This window comes from Eublepharis macularius, chromosome 3 (genome assembly GCF_028583425.1).
Source record: "Eublepharis macularius isolate TG4126 chromosome 3, MPM_Emac_v1.0, whole genome shotgun sequence".
NCBI classification, from domain to species: domain Eukaryota; kingdom Metazoa; phylum Chordata; class Lepidosauria; order Squamata; family Eublepharidae; genus Eublepharis; species Eublepharis macularius.
Window position 1 is genome coordinate 40,610,322 of NC_072792.1, and position 20,947 is coordinate 40,631,268.

The 20,947-nt window shown below is 43.2% G+C and overlaps 1 protein-coding gene across 1 annotated transcript in view; it reads left to right on the forward strand.

Moving 5' to 3' along the window:
- Window positions 1-5,451: 5,451 nt before the first annotated feature.
- ITGBL1 (integrin subunit beta like 1) overlaps window positions 5,452-20,947 on the forward strand; it is a 288,986-nt gene continuing 273,490 nt past the window's right edge. Inside the window, exons 1-2 of the mRNA XM_054973911.1 lie at window positions 5,452-5,652; window positions 8,249-8,460. Coding sequence (XP_054829886.1) covers window positions 5,552-5,652; window positions 8,249-8,460 — 313 coding nt within the window. The 5' untranslated portion in view covers window positions 5,452-5,551. The remainder of the gene's footprint in view (window positions 5,653-8,248; window positions 8,461-20,947) is intronic.

Here is a 20,947-nt window from a genome sequence, read left to right on the forward strand (position 1 = left end):
TTCATGCCTTGCATTCAACCATATATCAGGGCACCCCGACGAAAAAGGGAGTGGCCTGGAGAGACAGAGAGGGTGCTCTGAACCGTCCCCAATAAAGCCCTAGCACCAGAGTGGTGGCAGTCAGTTAAGATTCTTGCCCGCTATCCTCAGAAGGGATGTTCTGTCTGTAGTAAACTGGTATCGCCCCACACCATTTTATGCCAGCTGGCCTTTCTCCTGATCAACTCAGGACCCAAGTCAAGTAACTACAATATAAAACAATAAAACTGCATAACAACCATAAAGATAAAAACGTGTATCAACACAAGATAAAATACATTAAAGCTACATTAATACACAGGCTAAAGCAGCCTGTGGCCAGCTAGCATGATATTTTACCCAGACTCAAACAGCACCCCCCACAAGCTCCCTGGAATTGTTGTTTTACATCCTTCCTGGAAAGCCTGGAGGGTAGAAGTCCCATTGACCTCTTCCAGGATGTTATTCTGCAGCCATGGGGCAGCCATGCAAAAAACTGAACTCAGACCATTGTAGAAGGTGTCTTAGATAGGATTGCCAACTCTTGGTTGGAAAATTCCTGGAGATTTGGTGGTGGATCCTGGGTAGGGTGGGATGGACCTCTGCAGAATATAATGCCATAGAATCCGGCCTCCAAAGCAGCCATTTTCTCCAGGAGAATTCATCTCTGTCATCTGGAAATCAGTTATAATACCGGCAAATCTCCAAGTCCCACTTGGAAGTTGACAACCCTAGCCATAGATAATGTTGGCACTAGAATAAAGCAAGGACATATAGGGAAAGACGCTCCTTCAAGTTTGCGGGCCCTAGGTCACAAAAGGCCTTTTAATGCCTCCAAAACTATCTGTAGAAAAATATATTTACTGACAAGTAGGTTTAAACATAGAAACATCTCCCAGTGTGGTTCATCCTTCTCTTATTTCTATATTCTGTTCTTAGGAACATGTCGCCAGGCAGAACTGTGCTGTGGGCAATACCATCTCCTTATGAGAAGTGACAACTAAGAAGTGAGAGTCCACAACAAAATCTTAATTCCACACCAGTCAAAAGGAGTTTGTGCAAAGAACTCAGCTGAGATGACTCTGGTTTGGTGGCCGTGGGGGAGGAACAGCAATTTTGAGAGTGAGGCAGAGTCCTTGTTTACATGACATAGAATCTATTCTGCTACGGAATGTCTTGCCCTTGACAAGCTATTTTTAAAATCTGAATCTTAAAAAAAAAACACCTCAAAGTGGGTTATGACTCTAAGCAGGTGATGTTATGCATTCATTTGCATCCGGAGTTCCCCAGATTAGGCTGCATAAGTATTTGTTATTAACATGTTAGGCTGAAGAGCACTCAACTATGGTCCAATTTTGCCTTAGATCTGTAACAGTTTCTTTGGATCATTAAATCATTAAATTCAGCATACAGTGCAAACAGAAGAAACATTTACTGAGGAGGAAGTCTTTCTGAAACCCTGTCTATCTCCATGTAGTGTATCCTGAATGTAGAATCGCAGTAAACAAAGCACAAACAAGAATTTTAGGGCAGTCTCTCCTATTTTTTGGGATAAATTCAGTGTGTGCAGGTGCTTTTTCCTCATACAACTGCATTAATTTTAAGGTGGTTTTGTTAAGTAAATGTATTCTACCAGCTGATTCCCAAATATTTTTCTTTAAAAAAAAATAATTGGGTAGGTCAACATAATTATTACATATAAAGTCAATTTCGTTTTTTCTCTCTATAACAATTACTTTACAATTACCAATTAATGTATACATTCCTCACCCTCCCTCCCTCCCTCTCCCTTGACTCCCAACAGCACTAAAACCCTTTTAATTCTGAAATACTCCTTCTATTATTTCTCCTTATTTTCAAAGGTAAAGTTCATACATATAACTTGCCCCATTATCTTACACACATCAATAGTTATCTATAGACCACAATTGATCTTTTACATCCCATTTATTTTCCAAATATTCTTTGAGTTTTTCCCAATCCCTTAAAAATTCATTTGAACATGTGGTGGACTTGTGATAAGGCGAAACAATTTTGGTCTAAAATGTACATAGAAATGCTGAAAATTATGAAGAGTAACTTGCCAAAAAATCCCAAAATATTTTTGTTAGGACTTAATATGGAAAATGTAAATGTAGCGGATAGAATATTACTATGGTATATGATTGTAGCAGCTAGACTACTATACGCACAATACTGGAAGCAAGAGGAGATACCAGAAGTTGAAGAATGGATACAAAAACTGTTATATATGGTGGAAATTGATAAGTTGACCAGAAAACCAAAGGATTCCCAAATATTTTTCTATCCACTAAACTTGTCTGCGGTTTTAATGCCTATTAATGTCTACTTGCTTCAGCTTAGCTTGAAGTAACAGAACTGGTGGGAGCCAGGACTTGTTACCAAAGAATATACATTGAGGCAATCCTTGGTGTCTAAAGAAGAGAGTGCTGACTCTCAAAGGCTTATGTCCTGAAAATCTTGTTGGTCTCAAAGGTGCCACTGGACTCAAATCCTGCAATCCTAAACCAGAGTTCCATCCTTGATTTCAGAATGGGGCAACTTTGTTTACAATTGCACTCTAAGTTCTTCAATGTGTCCTAAGTTCTGAGTTCTCAGATGGTTCCCAAAGGTTACCAACTTTAAGATGTGGCCCGAAGATCTCCTACTGATCTTCAGACCACTCTGGAAAAAGTGGTTGCTTTGGAGTGTGGATTCTATGGCACTATATTCCGTTGATGTCCCTCCCCAAACTTCCCTTCCCAGGCTCTACCCCCAAATCTCCAGGAATTTCCCAACCCAAAGTTGGCCAACTTGTGATATCCTAATTGAGCTATCAAATACTCATCTGAGCTTGGAGGATGTGACCCTCTCAGTTGAGAGGAAGGGGTCCGATGTAACGTATTTACCCAGGAGTCATCTCTAAATGTAAGACAGTACTTCTAAAAACTTTATACAGAAAATACTTTTTTGTTACTGTAAATAACTGTAAATTTTATGTGGAATTAAGGAGGCACCCTATTTTTTCTTGATGGCACTCATGGCAAAAAAAAACACCCCTGTCCAAACAAAACTAGACTTCTTTTCATGTAAATAGTATGTCTCTGTTTAGAACAGGCAGAGGAAAAAACAGGCAGACACAAGTGTTAAAGCACATTTGAGGTGCAGGATTTTTCTCTGGGATAACAGATAAAACAACATGCAGACTAATAGATTCTATGGACATTTTGAGTCCACAGTTTCAGCCCAGAAAAAAAAATGTACCAATATTTTCTTGACCTAGTAACAGAGCTAAAGCAAAGCAAAGCAAAGCAAAGCTGTTTACCCTTTTGCATCATTACTAAAAAGGACATTGGCAAGAATCTGTATTAAAAAAATAAATGAACAAATCCTGGGAATAAAAGCTATTTAACAAAGTTCACCAAGTTAAAGTTATTTTTAAATGTACTGGAAATTTTACATCTCTCTGAGTCATGGATGTAAGGCTAATATTTGTAATGTTTTCTCACCCGTCATACATTATCTGTGCTGGACACTTGGATGGCTGTGCAGTTTAAATATTTGTACTTAAAGCTTTCCAAACGTTGAGGCACAGCAACCCTAGGGTCGATCAATTTTGATGGCATTAATTTTGGTATCTGGGGCAGTGTTATGGGGAAGAGTTCGCATAGGCAGGCTCGGTCACACAGGAAATTGAGGTCTTAAACTCTGACTGCAGCAGTTGACCTGGTTGATGTCCCAGCAATGGGAGGGGGAAAGGGTACACTTTACCAGAGCCTAGAAGGTTCAGAGTGTCCCAGCCTCCTTCACAAGCCTGTTATTATGATATGGTCTATTTAGGTCATTTAAGGGGAAAAAATAGGCATTTACCCCCTTTCCTCTTATGAGATTATGGATGCGTTGTGATGGGGGATGTTATGTGACAAGAAAGTACTGAGCAGAGAGAAATTATTGGGCCTAGTCTGATCTAAATGTTGCTTATTCACTCCCATGCCAATGATCAACCCAGGGGTCCAGGGGTTGCCAGCTCTGGGTTGGCTAATTCCTGGAGATTAGGGGGTCAAGCCTAAAAGTGGGGAGAGGTTTGGGAAGGGGAAGGAAATCAGTTGGGTATAATAGCATCCTAAGCAGCCATTTTCACAAGGGGAGCGGATCTCTGTAGACCGGAAAGCAGTTGTAATTCTGAGAATTCTCCAGGCTGCAGCTGGAGGTTGGCACCCCTAGCTACCAATAGCTCACCAGCTACAACAGAGTAGCCCAGGAATCCCCTAGAAGACTCAGGAAAGTTCAGTTCCAGGCTTTTCTTAAGATTTTTCTCTGTGCTGCTTAGCTTCGTTTCTTGAGCTCTTCCCAGTCCATGTTCTAGGATGGAAGAATATTTGGTAATATGTTGGAGAGGGAGAAATAGCTCAGGATATTTTTCATTACTCAGAAGTAGCTCTTATTAAAGAAAAGGTTTGCTGTCCTTGGACCAGTCACTCTGCATTTTACATTGCTCCCCACATTACATTTTTAGATGCGCAACCCAGACTGCCTAAAAGGTGGGATGATGGGTACAAAATTCCAGAGGCCCATGAAGTCAGGCAAAGAGGCTGAGGGATAGTCACCGCATGTCCGTTCTAATAAAATATTGTATGAATGTTCTTCTGAATGTGAGGCTGGTCCCACAGGGAATCTATATCCGGGGTCCATGATTGGTTTTGGCAGCCTTGCGCGTAACTAAGATGTTTTCAATGTACACATAAAAAATGTAAAGTGTGATTGTTGCAGAAGACATCTTTGCAAACATGCACGTCAGACAAGGAAGCAGGACCGACTGCAAACCCTGAGCCTAAAGTACTTAGTAACTGGGGGTTTCTACCATTTATTGTGATTCCCCTTCCTTATTCACACGCATCAGGTGCATGCATAATATTTTGGTCCTGGAGTTGCTGTCTGCTTGACAGCTCCGAAAGCCAACTGTTCAGCTTGAGCATATTGCATTTCTAAACTGAGGAGTGAAAAAACAGACCCGTTTCTTTCTAACCAGCCTGAAGAATGTGAAGCATTCACCTGAACTCTAGCATTACTTTCAAATACAGCTGGAAAGTGGTGCTCATATTTTCTGCCAAGCCTGACAAATATACATCATTACCCACTTTGACCACCATTATCTCAAAGCCTTCATTAATCAAAGTTCACTCAAGTGTACTTTCTTCAAATATTTATGGTGCCTGCATTTTGAGAATGAGACGGACTGCTCAAAACTGTGAACAGGATACTTTATTATGTCAAAATAAACCATCTGGCCGTACAACTGTTTCTAATTACTTTCCTGCCTAGACTGTAAACTTTGGGGTTTGGCACCGGCCTTTCCTTCCAGGATGCTGCCCAAATCCAGCTTCCAGGCAGCTAATCAAAGGCACTTGGTGGAGCACAGGGGAAAGAGCCGGTTTTGGCCAGCTCGGAACTCTGCAAACCTACAGGGTCTGTCTGAATTTTGGACTCTCTGGGAGAACTGCTCATTGACCGGCTGCTGACGTGGGATCTAACCATGTATATACAGGGGCTTCTCAGCTTGGGTCTGCTTCTGTTGATGCCTTCCCTGATTATTCTGCTGCCTGCAGTTCCACAAAGTTTCTCCTTGTCCCTGCGGTAAGCATTGTTTTGTTTCCACTCTTAGCTTTTAGAAACTGGCAACAAGTTGCAGCAAGTAAGGAAAGAGGTGTTAAGATTAAGAGATTCCCCCCCTCCACCTGCTGCTTGCCTCTGTAAAATGAAGCCAGTAAGCAAAATTACATTCCGGTGCAGGGGGAAAACTGCCAATGGAATTTGCATTTGTGACAGTGAACCACAGATGGGCAGGATATACAAACTGTCCCAGTTCTGAAGGGTGAAGCAAACCATGCTGTGGATTTTGAGCACAAGCGTGATGGAGGCAAGCAGGTTCTTGTTGGAAACAGTTGACTTCATTTTTCTGGCATTCTCTTATTTAAAGGAGTTAATTTACTGAACACCCATTTTGCCCCAATCGTCATTTCAGCACAGGCAACTTTGCAGAAGTATAAATTTAGCCCCCCTGGACCGATTTTTTTCCGATTCTAACAGCAATGATGAAAGCCAGGAAATGGGAGACAGAAAAGCTCACACATCCCATTATAGGTATGAATCCAGATAAAGAGACCAATGTGTGTCAAAAATGCTGAGATTTTCATAACCTGGCATTTGCATCTTACCAGCATTTTTTCCCTCCTGAAGTACGCTGTGTGTATTGCCTCAAAAAGATTTTTCACTTCATACCTTTAAAAGAAATCTGTATTCCACTACCTGTTGGGTCCCTTCACAAGTATAATAATTTCAGATGATATAACTGGGCAGATGGGGAGGGAAGGGGAGAAGTAATGAGTCCATATTTAAAATGATGCGACTATTCTGGTATGGTGTAGTGGTTAGAGTGTTGGACTCAGATCTGGGAGACCCAGGTTTGAATCCCTCCTCTGCCATAAAAGCTTGCTCAGTGACCTAAAATGGGCCAGTTATGTACTCTCAGCCCAACCTACCTTACAGAGCTGTCATGAGGATAAAATGGAGGAGAAGAGAAAGATGTAAGCCTCTTTGTGAGAAAAGTGGGGTATAAATGAGGTAAATAAATATATTTATACCCAGGGCTTTTTTTCAGCAGGAACTCAGTGGAACAGAGTTCCGGAACCTCTTGAAAATGGTCACATGGCTGGTGGCCCCGCCCCCTGATCTCCAGAGAGAGGGGAGTTTAGATTGCACTACGCGCCGCTGGAGGTGCCTTAGAAACTCCCCTCTGTCTGGAGATCAGGGGGCGGGGCCACCAGCCATGTGACCATTTTCTTGGAGGGCAACCCACTGAGTTCCACCACCTCTTTCCCCAGAAAAAAGCCCTGTTTATACCTGTACTGTTTATGTCTGAAGCAAGACTGTACAGGTTTGAATCTCTGCTGTAATACGAAAGCTTGCTTGGTGATACTGGCCAATTCACTTTCTCTCAGCCTAACATACCTCAGAGGATTGCTGTAATGGGGATAAATGGAGGAGGGAAGGAAAATGTTGTAAGCTGCCTTGGGTTCCACATTGGGGAGAAAAGCAGGGTATACATATCTAAATAACTACATTTCCTTATCATGTCCCAGTACATTGTGAAGAGGGCAGCTCTGAAATGACAAAGCAAGGCTGAAACGACCCTTCCAGAACATTGCCAAAACTATAGATGATACAGCTAGCTAGCCTGGCTACTTATAAAAAAGTATTTGCAAGGTTTCAAAAGTTCATTTTTGAAAAATTTAAAGTTCATTTCTTTATTTAAATGTACCAGTTGCCCTGTGCTGATGGCTTAGTGTAACCATGTTTACAGCTCCTTTTAGAAACCTTCACAGTGTCCCTGCAAGGAAGAAAATTGTGCTTCCAGTTTGCAGCTGAGGCCGAGCGAGGGTCATTCAAGTGTAGCACATGTGTGACTGAGAGGCAGTGGTGTGTCTAGGGGCCAGGTCACACTGCCAAATTCTTCTAAGCAATCTTGTACAGAGAAAGGTTAGTATGACCCTCATTGTACTCACAGGAAGCCAGAAGCCATTCGTTGTTATTGTGACTGCTTCCCTCACACCCCAGCCGGGATCACAGAGATGGCAGCTGACTCCCCATGTGTGCCTGCAGTCTAAGAGCCAAGCTACAAGTGACGAATGACTCAGGTTGGACACTTGTCAGCTTCCCTCAAGTTTTGATGGGAAATGTAGGCATCCTGGTCTTGCAGCTGTAATGGAGAGCTGAGCTGCAAAACCAGGACGCCTACATTTCCCATCAAAACTTGAGGTAAGCTGACAAGTGTCCAACCTGTGTCAGGCGTCACTTGTAGTTTGGCTCTTATTCACACTAGGTTTTCTAGACGTGGTTGAATTCAAAATTGGCATGGAGGAATTTGGCATTGTGGACTGGCTTGAACATGAGACCACAGCTGAACTGGGACTTGGGTCAACTCAGGTTCCAGTGTAGCAGTTCAGTACCTGTGTGTGTGTGTGTGGGGGGGGGGGCTTAAGGATTTTCTAAAGCAATGTGGGCAGTTTTCATAGTGCAAAAACTAGTTGTTTCCAAAGACATGCTGAGTTTAGTTCCACATCCAGGGCTACTGTGTGGATTTTGCAGACATTTTCATAGGATGTCCTTGTCCCCCACCAACAGGTTGCCTTGGTGGTTTGCAATTACTTATTTTTGTTGTTGTTGTCTGCAGGAGTGGTTTGGGAAGTGCCTCCTCTTGCCGATTGTCCCAGGCTGAGTCCGAGCGCAGGTGTCGATTCCCAGGTGGAAAACTGTGCAGCGGCAGAGGCCATTGCGACTGTGGGGTTTGCATCTGCCAAGTAACAGAGCCGGGGAAATACTATGGGCCACTGTGTGAATGCCATGAGTGGGTGTGTGAAACTTACGATGGAGAGACTTGTGCAGGTAAGCAAGTGCCAACCTACAATGATTCTTTCGGCTGTGTCTAGATCCATTGCATTGCATGGGTGGGCATTGGCAAATGATGGGCAAATGAAAGGGTCAGAGAAATGGATGCTTGACCTGTTGTGCTTTTTGTTTGGGGAGAGTTCTGTGGAACTTCTGAGAATGCTAAGTGACGGTGGCAAGGTCAACATCAAAGCAGAGGAATCTCAGCTGAGCCACTGGAAGAGGTGGGGTCAAGGGTACTAGGACACAGTTGACTGGAGTGAGAAGTGAAAAACCAGCAATATTGCACAGAACGGTGTGATCCTAAACAAACTTGCACCCTTCTAAGCCTGCTGAAGTCAATCCTAAATGCAACCCTAAGCAGTGTTGCATTCCTCTAACCCCCCTTGACTGCAATGGACTTAGAAGGATGCAGCTCTTCTTAGGATTGCATTTAGGATTGACTTCAGTGGGCTTAGAAGGGTGTAAAGATCTGTCTTTTTCTGCATCTATAACGATGTTATAATAACTATGAATAAAGGAAAGGCCACCTTATCCCCTGCCGGTTGAGATTCTACTCTCAAGCTCTGTTCTCTGGGTCTCTGCATACAGAGGCAAAATAAATGGCAGCCAGAGACAGGGTCTTTGCAGTAGCGGCACCTTGTCTTCGGAATGTCCTTCCCCTTGAGGTTGGCCTGATGCTACCTTAATTTCCTTTAGGCACCAAGCCCAAACATTTCTGTTTACTCAGACCTTAACTAAATGGGACCATCTTTTTTAGCTGTTTTGTCATCTACGTTTAGCTTAAGCGCTTTTTTGCTGGTATCGTTTTAGACCGTACTGATGTTTTATATGTTTTCATGTCTTTGTTTGCTTTTAGTGGTGTTTTTATTGGCTTACTTGATCATTATCTTCACCATCCATTCACTTGGATTGTTTTATTATGTTTGACTGTTATGATTTGTTTTTATGGCATGCTTGGTTTCATTTTATTGTTCTGAGGTACCATACACATCCTACTATATAAAAGGCTAAGCGTATTCAAGACAACTCACTTCCTACCCTGGTTCACCTCCAGAGGGTGCTGCTGTGGAGGGAAGCTGAGATGAGGCAGCCATCCCTCCAGAGAGCGCTTCATGGTGGGAAGTCCAGGCTGGGATCAGGAGCGAAGCAGGAGGCAAGGCCTGCCCCTCACCTTCACCCAGCTGGGATCAGGAGCAGAGCAGGTGGCAATGCCTGCCCCCACCTTCACCCAGCTGGGATCAGGAGCAGAGCAGGTGGCAATGCCCGACCCCTGTCTTTTTTATCATCATCATCATCATCATCATCATCATCATCATCATCATCATCATCATCATCATCATCATCTACATTTCTAACCTGCCCTTCCCGCAAGCAGGCTCAGGGCAAGGTACAACAGTTATAAAATACAATACAAATATTAAACAACAGTTCATAAAAACAACAGTTCATATCATAAAATCCACAGATCTTCACCCAAACGGGATGAGGAGCAAAGCAGGTGGCAATGCCCACCCTCCACCTTCCCACAGCTGGGATCAGGAGAGGAGTAAGTGGAAATGATTGCCCTCCCTACCTTTACCCAGCTGGGATCACGCATGGAGGAGGAGGCAATTCATCCTTCCATTCAACATTCCAGAATCAGGTGTGGAGCAGGTGGCAATGCCCCTCCTTCACCCAGCCAGGATCAGGAGCAGAGTAGGTGGCAATGCCCACCTCCCTTCACCTGGCCATGATCAGGTGAGGAGCAGGAGGCAATGCCCACTGCCCTTCACTCAGCCGGGATCAGGTGCTGAGGAGGTGGCCATGCTCACCCCACCCCCGCTTTCATCCAGCCAGGATCAGTGATGGAGGAGAAGGAAATGCCTGCCTGCCCGCCCTCCCCTTTCTAGAGCCCATTGTATTTTCCCCACAACTGGCTTTGTTGCTAGTTTTCTAAATAAATAAATAAATAAATAGGTGGAAGTTATGCTAGACTCCTGAGTCCTGTCAGTTGTAGATATGATGGGTGATGTGCTTGTCAAAAAATGTACACTCTAGATGTTCTGGAAAGTTTGTTTTGATTCTGTGCTGCTCATGGCTTGTGGCTGTAGGGATGCTGAAATGCAATAGAGCGGTGAGCTGAGATATATGCAGCAGGGCTATGAGGTTGTTCCCAGTTTTGGGGAGTCTCCAAGGGTTGTCAGATTTTGACCTGGTCCCTGTGACAGTGCTGTAGCATGCTTACATTGGCGGGTGATAATATCATTTCTGCATACTAAACTGCTCTTAGGGGTAGGAACAGGCAATATTACCCCCTGGGTTTGTTGCCAATTCTAGGCCCATGAGAATGGGCTTTAGAGCAGCCTTGGGACTGGTGAAGGTAGGATTGCCAATGCCAAGTTGGGAAATTTGTGGAGATTTGGGGGCAGAGCCTTGGGAGAGTGGAGTTTGGAACGGGGAGGGAGTTTAGCAGGGATGAGATGCCATAGAATCCACCATTCCAAGCTGCCATTTTCTTCAGAGGAACTAATCCCTGGGGATGAGCTGTAATTTCAGGAGAACTCCAGGCACCATTTGTAGGTTGGCAACCTTTGGTGGAGGTCCATAAACAAAGACTCAGATTTTGTGCTGCAGGAATATCTTAGTGGTCTTCTTTACCTGTGGAGCTCATCACGTGTTTCCATTTCAGTGTATATAAATCAGGTCATCATGACACTCCACAATAAAGTATGTTGTAATTAGCAACACCATATTGTGTTGCACAGTACTTTTTCTTTCTATGGTCTGCTCTTGCTTATTTCTTGGCTACATGAGGTAATAACACATTGTTTGGTGAGTAAGGGAATGATTGCCCTGACCTGGATAGCCCAAGTGAGCCTGATCTTGTCAGATCTTGGAAGCTGAGCAGGGTTGGCCTTGGTTAGCAATTGGATGGGAGATTTCCAAGGAAGACCAGGGTTGCTATGGAGAGGCAGGCAATGGCAAACCACCTCTGTTAGTCTTTTGCCATGAAAACTCCACCTAGGGTGGCTGTAAGTCAGCTATGACTTGGCACTCCCCACCTCCAAGGGGATGATTACTTGAAATGCACACATTCACTGATAATTGATCATATATGAATGGAATTTTTAGCAGAAAAGGAAGGTTGCTCCATGGCAAAAACTATCTAGTGCATATGGAACACATTATAGGATCTGAGCCTAACAGTCTGAGGCCCTATATCGACTTTGCCATTCAATGTTCCTTTGGGTCTGTTGTGCAGACTATGAGAGATGAGCACAGGTTAGCTAAGCTACAACAGAGTACCAAGATCCATCTGCTGTCATTTCCACACAGGTACACCCTAGATGCCTTTGTTAAAGACAGCTTGCTAGCAGGTATAATGTAATGTTCTTTAAGCCCCTCCTTGGTGCATCATAGAGAAAGCTGTAATGCTAACACAAGATAGCATATGGCGTCTACCCCTTAGAGGGACTCCTGCCTTTGGGAATTTGACTCGATATGAATAGAAACTGTTTTCAAGTATGAATATAGCAAGGCAGGGCAATATTTTTGGATATTTGTTTTAATTGCTCAGATTACCCAAATTGAGATGTTTTAAAGGGCTCAGTAGCATGGAAGTAGAGGAAAACACCATTTCTTCCTCTGTTTAAATACAGGGAATATCACCGTGGCGGCTCATTTCAACATTTTCTCAATTCCATGTAACGTGTCCATTTTTCAGGCCAGACCCCACAATTAGGTCAATGTGAGTGTTACAGAGAGTGCCATTAGTAACAAATGCATTCCAGAAGAAGGCTTGGCAGATTTCATACAGGAAAAAAATAGCAGCTTATTTTAGCAACAATGTAGTTAAGAATAATGTCCAGCAATAACATGAAAAGCCCTACAATGTGAATATAAGAAAAATGTTCATACTTACTGCCCTGGACATTGCAGGACTGTTGTTTTAATAATTAATAATGTGAACAAGAAACGCAGCAGGAGGGAAGGGAAGAGCAATTTACCATTTTTAATACTGTGAAAATAAATGAAGAGTTATTAACAAAACACTGCTCTGGTGTTTCAGCACGATGGGAAACTTAAGTAGTCGCCAGTCTATAAGCCTACACCACTACTATAGTGTAGTGGGTGAGTGTTGGTCTAGGATCTGGCGGATCCAGCTTTGAATTCCCACTCTACCTGGAAGCTTGTTGGATGACCCTGGGCCAGTCACATACACTCAGCCTAACCTCCCTCACAGGGTTATTGTGTGGATAAAATGAAGTAAAGGAGAGTAATGGAAGCCACTTTGGGACCCCATTTGAGGATACTGATGGGGTATAAATGAAGTAAATAATAAATTTGTACCAATGGTCCAGTTAGCTTGTGTGTATCTGACTGCCAATAACTCTCCATGATTTCAAGTTGAGGAGAGTCTCTACACCTGGAAGCTTCTGTGTGCAAAATATGTGTTCTACCTCTAAGACACAGCGGAAAATGCTACTTTCGGGAGCATGGGAAAATAACCTTTCATCTTACCAATTTTTCACAACCATTCCCAGCCAATGATTTGATTCTTTGCTGCAGCTTTGGGGGCTATTCTTGCTTTGGCAGGAGCCATTTGAGGAGGGTTCAGATAGAGGCTCATATTGCACATGGAATAACATGGCAGGACCTCACAGGTAATCTGATTTGGCTACAGTATGATGTCTCAGAAGGCAATTAAGTTGTATCATCCTCCGTCTGATCTGAATGGGTGCTGGTGAGTGGGAGGGAATGTATTTACATTACCAAGGCAACTGGGCCAATAATTCTATCTGCATGTTTTTCATTCTGAGCTTCCCCCAAAGAGCTCAAAGTAATATACATGTTTCTCCCATCTTCAATTTATCCTTGCAACACTCTTGTGAGATAAGTTAAAGTGAGTCATAGTGACTGATACAAGGTAGCCCAAGCAAGATGTTGAAATAGAGGCTAATAGAGCATGCCTGGATACTGCGGTCCCTATTTTTCCCTTTTCTTGAGAACTGGAGTATATATGTGTAAAGGCTCTCTTTGTCTGAGCTAGAAGCTTTTCTCTGACTCCTCTTCCTCTTTCTGAACTTTTGTTCTCTCTCTTCTCAGGGTCTTTCAAGAAGAAAGGCTTTTCTGCAGATCTCACCTGTGCAAGCATTCCAGAAGCTTACCCATACTCTCCCACTCACATGCAGGCAGATTAGTCAGCCACTTGTAAAAGACAGTGCCGGATCTAGGGTTGCCTGCGCCCGGGGCAACCCTAGGCTGACCACCTCGTGCACACGCATGCGCTCCCCGCACTGCGTGATGACGTCACTTCAGTGATGTCATCGCGCAGGGCGGAACGGTGGAGGAAGCGTGCAGGGCTGGGAAGCCGCCCGATCTGTTCGCCTCCTCACAGGTGAATGGTGCGGGCGGCCTGGCAGCCCCCCACACTGCTTTCACCTGCCCCACAGGACAGGGGGCAGCCGGCTTGCCGCGTACCCCCTGCCCTGCAGGGCAGGCAAAAGGCAGCGCGGCCACCCGCGCCATTCGCTGCCCCGCAGGACAGGGGGTGGCCGCCCGCCCCCTGTCCTGCGGGGCAGGCGAATGGCACGGGCAGCCCCGCAGCGACCCGCACTGCCTTTTGCCGGCCATGCAGGACAGGGGGTGCGCAGCAAGCCGTCCGCCCCCTGTCCTGAGGGGCAGGCGAAAGGCAGTGCGGGGGGTTGCGAGGCTGTCTGCGCTGCTGCCTGTGCCCTCTGGCTGCTGGCAGCTGCTCCCAGCGCCCGCTCCCTGGTGGCGCCGGGGGCAGACTACCCCCCTGCCCCCCTCAATCCGGCCCTGGTAATAGAGAATAATGTTACTTCGATTAGGTTTCTCTTTTTCTTCTGCTACTACTAAAATGCAAGTGAATGTAAAACAGCTTCAATAAAAGTGTTATCTGTTGCAAAATACTGCCTCGAAGAGTGTTTTATCACGTGTGATTCTGCACTTTACTGACAGGGCAGTTTTGCTGCATTAACTAACAAATATCCCCAGTACAAGTTTCATGACCAAGCAGGGATTTGAACCCCTATAGGTTGCCTTAATGTTGTGATGTGACAGTATTAAACCAACATTTATAAGTCATCCCAAAGTTGAGAATTTTAAGGCCAAATGATTCATTGGGAAAGGAAAAGAAAAGCTCCGAGCACTGAACTCTTGTTTCCTAGATCCTAGTCACACAAACAGTATCGACTACACCCCTCTGATGTTTTTTTAAAATTTATTTATTTTGTCTTGCTGTGCTGTGGCAATTTTAGTCCTAGTAGTAATGCATTTTCTGTATTCAACCAAAAGCTGCAATATGAATATTTTATCTGACACCCAAAGGTTCTGAATTTTTATTACTATTGATTTTTTTAATTTCATGGTCACTGAATATATTGTTGGAATTTTAGGAGGAAAGAAAGAACTTGGATCAAATGGTTTAAATTATTATCTCACTAGCCTTTGCAATTTCATATTCAGTGTCTTCTCCTACTCTAAAGAGGTCAGATATTCTGCTTGTTTCAAGCTTCTCCCATGCACCTTACTTGACTTTTTATTTAAACAGGTTTAGGTGGGTAGCCATGTTGGTCTGCAGTAGAAAAGAAAGTTTTAAGTCTAGTAGCACTTTAAAGACCAACAAGATTCCAGTGTATAAGCTTTCCTGCAGGAGCTTTGACTCTTGAAAGCTTAGACCCTGGAAGTCTTCTTGGTCTTTAAGGTGCTAGTGGACTCGTATCTTGCTGTTTAAACAGTATTGGTGTTACTTAGACCCCCAACTAAAGTGAATGAGGGGAAAAACTTGATTTTGCAAGACACTGGAGAATCTAGCCTCATGATGAAAACTGACATCTAATAATGCAATCGTTATTTTGATCCCCACTCATCCGCTTGAAGCCAGCTGGGTGACCTTGGGTCAGTCACAGCTTCTAGGAGCTCTCTCAGCCCCACCTGCAACAGCGTTCCAGTAGCTCTGAGCAGAGATCACATGGGTTTGGGCCTTGCCCACATGATTCCTTTTCCTCAAGGCTGCCTCCCTGCTGCCCGTCTCTTTAGCAGCAGGAAGCGGAGGCAGCCACCGGGCTGCCGGGGCTGGCTTTCTAAAGAAGAGTAAGCTGCTTTGATTTAACTTGCTTTACTTTCAGTCATGGCTCATGAGTGAGTGTGTGTGTGTGTGAGAGAGAGAGAGAGAGAGAGAGCGAGAGAGCTTGCAAGCAGGGCTGCTGGTGTAAAGAAGGGCAAACTGCTTTGATTTAACTTGCTTTACTTTCAGTCATGGCTTGTGAGTGAGAGAGAGAGAGAGAGAGCTTGCAAGCAGGGCTGCTGGTGTGAAGAAGGGAAAACTGCTTTGATTTAACTTGCTTTACTTTCATTCGTGTCTCCTGAGAGAGAGAGGGAGAGAGAGAAAGAGAGGTTAATTAGTTCGGTGTTGTGTACTGGGCCGAGCAAGGCCTTTAAAGTATTTACTGTATTGATTGCAATGTACTATACTGTGTTGAGCTTAAGGTTCAGTCAAGGCTCCCAATGCCTGCATTCTCATTGGTCCTTAATCCCTGCAATATCACAGGTTACTTTTTCAAGGCAGCAGCCAATCGGTCCTCTATAATAAAGACCAATCAGTGGCCTGCCTACTTCAAACGTATATAGTTTATGCAAAGGATGGTATTGTAAAGTATGTATTCTCATTGGCTATCAGTTATTCTGGGGGTAGAGCTGCTGTATATGTATTGAGGGCTTCTGTTCAGTCAGTCAGAGTGTGTTGTGTTCCTGCTGAATAAAGAGCTGTTGAATTACCTTGTGTCTGAACCCACTATTTAACATTCAGACAACTGTATGAGTTGTTTTTTCTTAACTAAAACCTCAGTATTCAGGTTTAATTGCAGTGTTGGCACTTTGAAATAAATAAGTTGGTTTTGTGTTGCAGTTTGGGCACTCAGGCTCAAAAAGGTTCACCATCACTGCCCTAGAGGGTCACCATAAGTAAGCTGTGATTTGAAGGCACTTTACACACATAGGAAGGTTCAGGCAGTGATGCTTGGGGTGTCTCTGGTTTCACCTGTGAAATGTTGGTAGGGATGCTGATGCAGAAGTTATGATAAATAAAAGTAAGCCATTGTTGCCAACTTGCCATTATATAGACTTCCAGGAGAAGTGTGTGAGTAATGTACCAGGAGTCCATGAGGCCCTGCAGAAATTGGATATCCAATTACTGAAATGCTTTTGAAGGGGGTAGGACAGTTGTATTGTCTAACACTTTAGTCTTTTACATGACATTTTTGCCAGTGTTAATATCCAAAAGATGAGACAGTTCTTGGTTCGTGGAACTTGATCTACTCCTGCAATGTCAGCTTATTCCTCTCTTCTTGTTGCACCGTTTGTCACATGACCACATCTTTAAGGTTTCCTAACCTGCAGTAGTTGCTTTTCAGGAGGCGCAAGAGGTTACTGGGAGAAAGAGAACTAAAGATCACTTGTGCAAACGTGCTCCATTTACAAAAGCTTAGATCAACCTTCTTGTATGTTGCATCCTCGTACCAATGCACGAATATTCATGAGGGCTGCATTATTCATTTGCCAAACGCAAGTGCTAATGTAACTTCAGCTAGTTCCTCTGAAACCATTTGATATTCCTCTCTTATTTTGATTCATTTTTAATTAACACTTATTCATCTTTCACATATTCCATTTCCTACTTTGTGTGCAATTGTTCCAATACAAAAAAAATAATCCTTTTTTAAAGTTTCTGGCCTGAACAACTTGTGATCTGGCACTGAGCCAAACGCAGTCCATCAGAATACTCATGTCTCATTAAGAGTTCAGTAAAAATGTTGATTTTGTTGCCTGCTTGGCTCTGTAACAAAATGGGGCATCAGCGTGAAATTGGGTTGCTGGCTATAGGGAATTCCTGGAGATTTTGGTGATAGAGCCTAGAGAGAGTGGGGTCTGGGAAGGGCAGAGATGTCAGCAAGGAATAATGCCGTAGTGTCCACCTTCCAAAGCAAACATTTTCTCCAGGGGAACTGCTTCTGTGGCCCGGAGATCAGTTGTAATTTCAGGAGATCTCCAGCTACCACCTGGAAACTGGCAACCCTGTGTGCAAACCCATCAAGCAAAAATGCAGGGCTCGTGGTGGCCTCCTTTCACTATGGCAGGTTAGAAATTGTTTCAGCTGCTTATTAGCAGAAGTACTAATAAAGAACTGGTTCAGGAATTATTATGGGATGGATACAGATAATTTGGCATCCATGCTGGTGCAAAATAAAATGTATTAGTCTTTGTTTATATCAGGCCTTGGAATCTGCGATCTGTTATGTCAAGGCACTTCAGGCATGATATTAATGTTGTCTGAGGATAAACAGGAGTCTTTTTTACCCCATTTTTATTACAGTACATGGGGAAATTCTCATTTTGTTCCTGTTGTGCTCTTCAGTTTAATGAAGACCTTTTCCTTAATCTTTACTTTGAGATTAATGATGATCCTGGGGAGATTAAATGAGCATATTTCAAAAGAGTTGCTTGTAATGCACACTCTACAGATGTGTTGATAACAAAACAGATTGCAGAAGTTGTGCCTGAGGAAAGCGAAGAAGCAATACTTCCTAGTCCATTAAATGCCACATTTTGATGCATTTTTCAAAGTCTACTAGGTAAGTAATTCAGTGATGCTAATGGATTCAGGGATAAAGAAGAGTATAACAGAAAGCTGGTCTCAGTTAAGATGAAAGAAGATCTCCTGGTCAGCAAATATTTACTTATCTTTTCATTTTTGACATCTACAAGAGGGGACCCTGCCTCACTGTTCCCCCCACCCCTCTAAAGCTGGCTCACCTCTCCCCTGGGTACCAGTTGATACCCAGACATGGAGGCTGGGTCTGAAACATAAGAATTGGAGCCTTCTGAACCAGATGACACAGCAAGAATCCCCTCCCAGCTCAAGGCTTAAACAGACTGAGGGCCTCCTTACACAAGACAGAATATTGTGTTGAGTGTTTCCTATAAACTCATATTGGGGGAAGAGCAGTCATAACTGTCTGTCGTCAGAGAAGCTTCGATTCTTGTCATAGGAGAGTCTTCCAGAGGTTCTGAATGTATCCCAGCATGCTTTTAATTTCCACTTTTGTTTTTTCTCCTCTCAAGAATATGTGTTTTCAAATGCAGCATGTGGTCGACACAAGGAAACAGTTCACTTTGTTTGTCAAAAGATTATCTAATTCTGTGAAGTAATTGTGAAAACTGTTTTTTATTGTAAAAGCACTTTGATATGCAGATGTAGCCATCCAGATCAATTCCCAACACAAGTTTCCATCCTTTATTCCAACAAAAGAATCTATCCTTTATTTTAAATAATATATCCTCACATGTCCTTAATTCCATGGTTAGCGTGAACCCAGGGAGGCTTTTATGTGGGAAGAAGAAAAATCACAAATCCAGCGTGATTGATTTGAAAATAAGATGTTACATAACTTTGGCTGCAATCCTAAGAACAGTTTCCTAGGAGTAAGTCCTTCTGAATAAAATGGTTTTAGCGCGGAGTAGACTTGTTTAGGATGGTTCCATAAAAGTGTGTGTTGCAGTGGGAGGGGGGGGCGGGTTGCAGTAATTAAAAGAAGTATATATCTACAGCAATGGAGCAAAGGTAAAAAAAGGTAAGAGATACATAAATGTTATTTTCCTAAAGTAACAGTTCAAAAGTAGTATTACACCCTTCTAAAACCATTGAAGTCAATGAGCTTAAAAGGGTATAACTCTATTTAGGATTGCACTGTAATTTACCTAATGATGGAATCCCAGACAGATAGCTAAATTCTGGTCTACAGACATGCAGATCACCAGGCTATATGAAAAGTGCTCTATAGTGGACCCAAGCACATTCAGGTCAGGAAAACCTGCACCAGTTGGATTTCAGCCTCACACATTCAACTAAATTAGTAGTCACCCATGGCGAGATAGCTAAATAGTGGTCTACAGACAGTTAAATTCTGGTCTATAGACATGTGAACCACTAGGTTACATGTAAATTGCTCCAGCCTGGAGGATATCACCCAGTCTACATTCAGGTCAGGAAAAGCGGCACCATTTGGATTTCAGCCTGTCACACATACAACTAAATTAGTGGTCAGACGAAGTTTGGTGGTAAGTGGTTCTACATTTGGGGATATCCATGCTCAAATCCCCACTCTTACTGATGCTGTCTTTGAACTTCGGCCAGTTGTTCTGTCACCTACCAACCTACTTTGCAGGGCTGTGTTGGGAAAGCAGAGGTTGGGGAAAGGTATTGACTCTGCCTTTAGCTTCTTAGGGGATGGCAGACCATTTTTTTTTCCATAACCAATCCAGAGTGCGGGTTCCAAGCTGGGTCTTGCCAATACTAGTTTGATACTCTAATTTGCAAAAATCTAATACACAATAGAAGAAATGCTGAAACAGAGTACAAGCAATTCTAAGACTGACATATTAAACAACATAGGACTACCTAGTAGGATCATACTTAAAGCAGCAGATAGTACATATTGGCACATTCTTAAAGCAACAGGTAATACATAAAATAATAGAGAGTACGTAGTAGTGAAGTCTATGGTCCCTTCCTATCTCTTTAGAGAAGCATCTCTTTGAGCTTTCTCTCCTTCCGAGCCCTGATAGCCTTCCTGGGAAAAGTCTGGCCAAATTGCCAAAGCTGTGTGGTAGCAAGTCACTCGGGTGAGCTGTTTAGTGTTACTGCCAGCCTTGGTCAAGTTGCATGGAGGCTGCTTCTGAGTCCAGGTGAATTGTGTGGCATTACATTGTTCAGAAGCTGCTGTTGCATCTGGATGATTCATGCTAATTGTATGGTAGCAAATTGGTGATTTCTGTAGGGCCTGTTCCAAATGAGTCTGCCCTTCAAGGAAAGAACGAGGGGAGTAAGGATGGACTAGGAGGCCAAAATAGCCCTGGAAAGAGCCTTCACCTCTGCCTTTTACTGACAGAAACCAAGATCTGAAGGTGGGCAATATTGTTATGGTTGCCTAGCAACCCCAAGGATGGCTACTGAAATCATATAAGGCATTCTTTAAAAGTAAAAACACTGCCTTTTAGGGGTTTTAACCTTCCATATATATTTTTTTAAGATTTCAGGTTGTTCTGCAAATCTAGGACTTTCCTAAGGTTTGTTAAAAAGATCTGTCTTGTCTGCTCATGGTTCCAATCTCTGGATTTAAGTATCCACAGATCGGTCCATGTTGACAATGAGATATATTGATAGAACTTTCCTCTGTAAATCTGTCCAACTCACCTTAGAGATCTATTAAAGCCAATGACCATCACCACATCTTGTAACAGTGAGTTCCACAAATCAACTACCCTTATTTGAAGTACTATTACTTTTGGCCTGTCTTCAACCTATTGCAAATCAATTTCATAAAATACTCCCAAGTTCTAGTATTTTGTTATCTGTGCATAGTTCATAGAGCTTGTTTGTAGTGTAAGTATTGTACACAAATGCTTTATCATGGTCTTATTG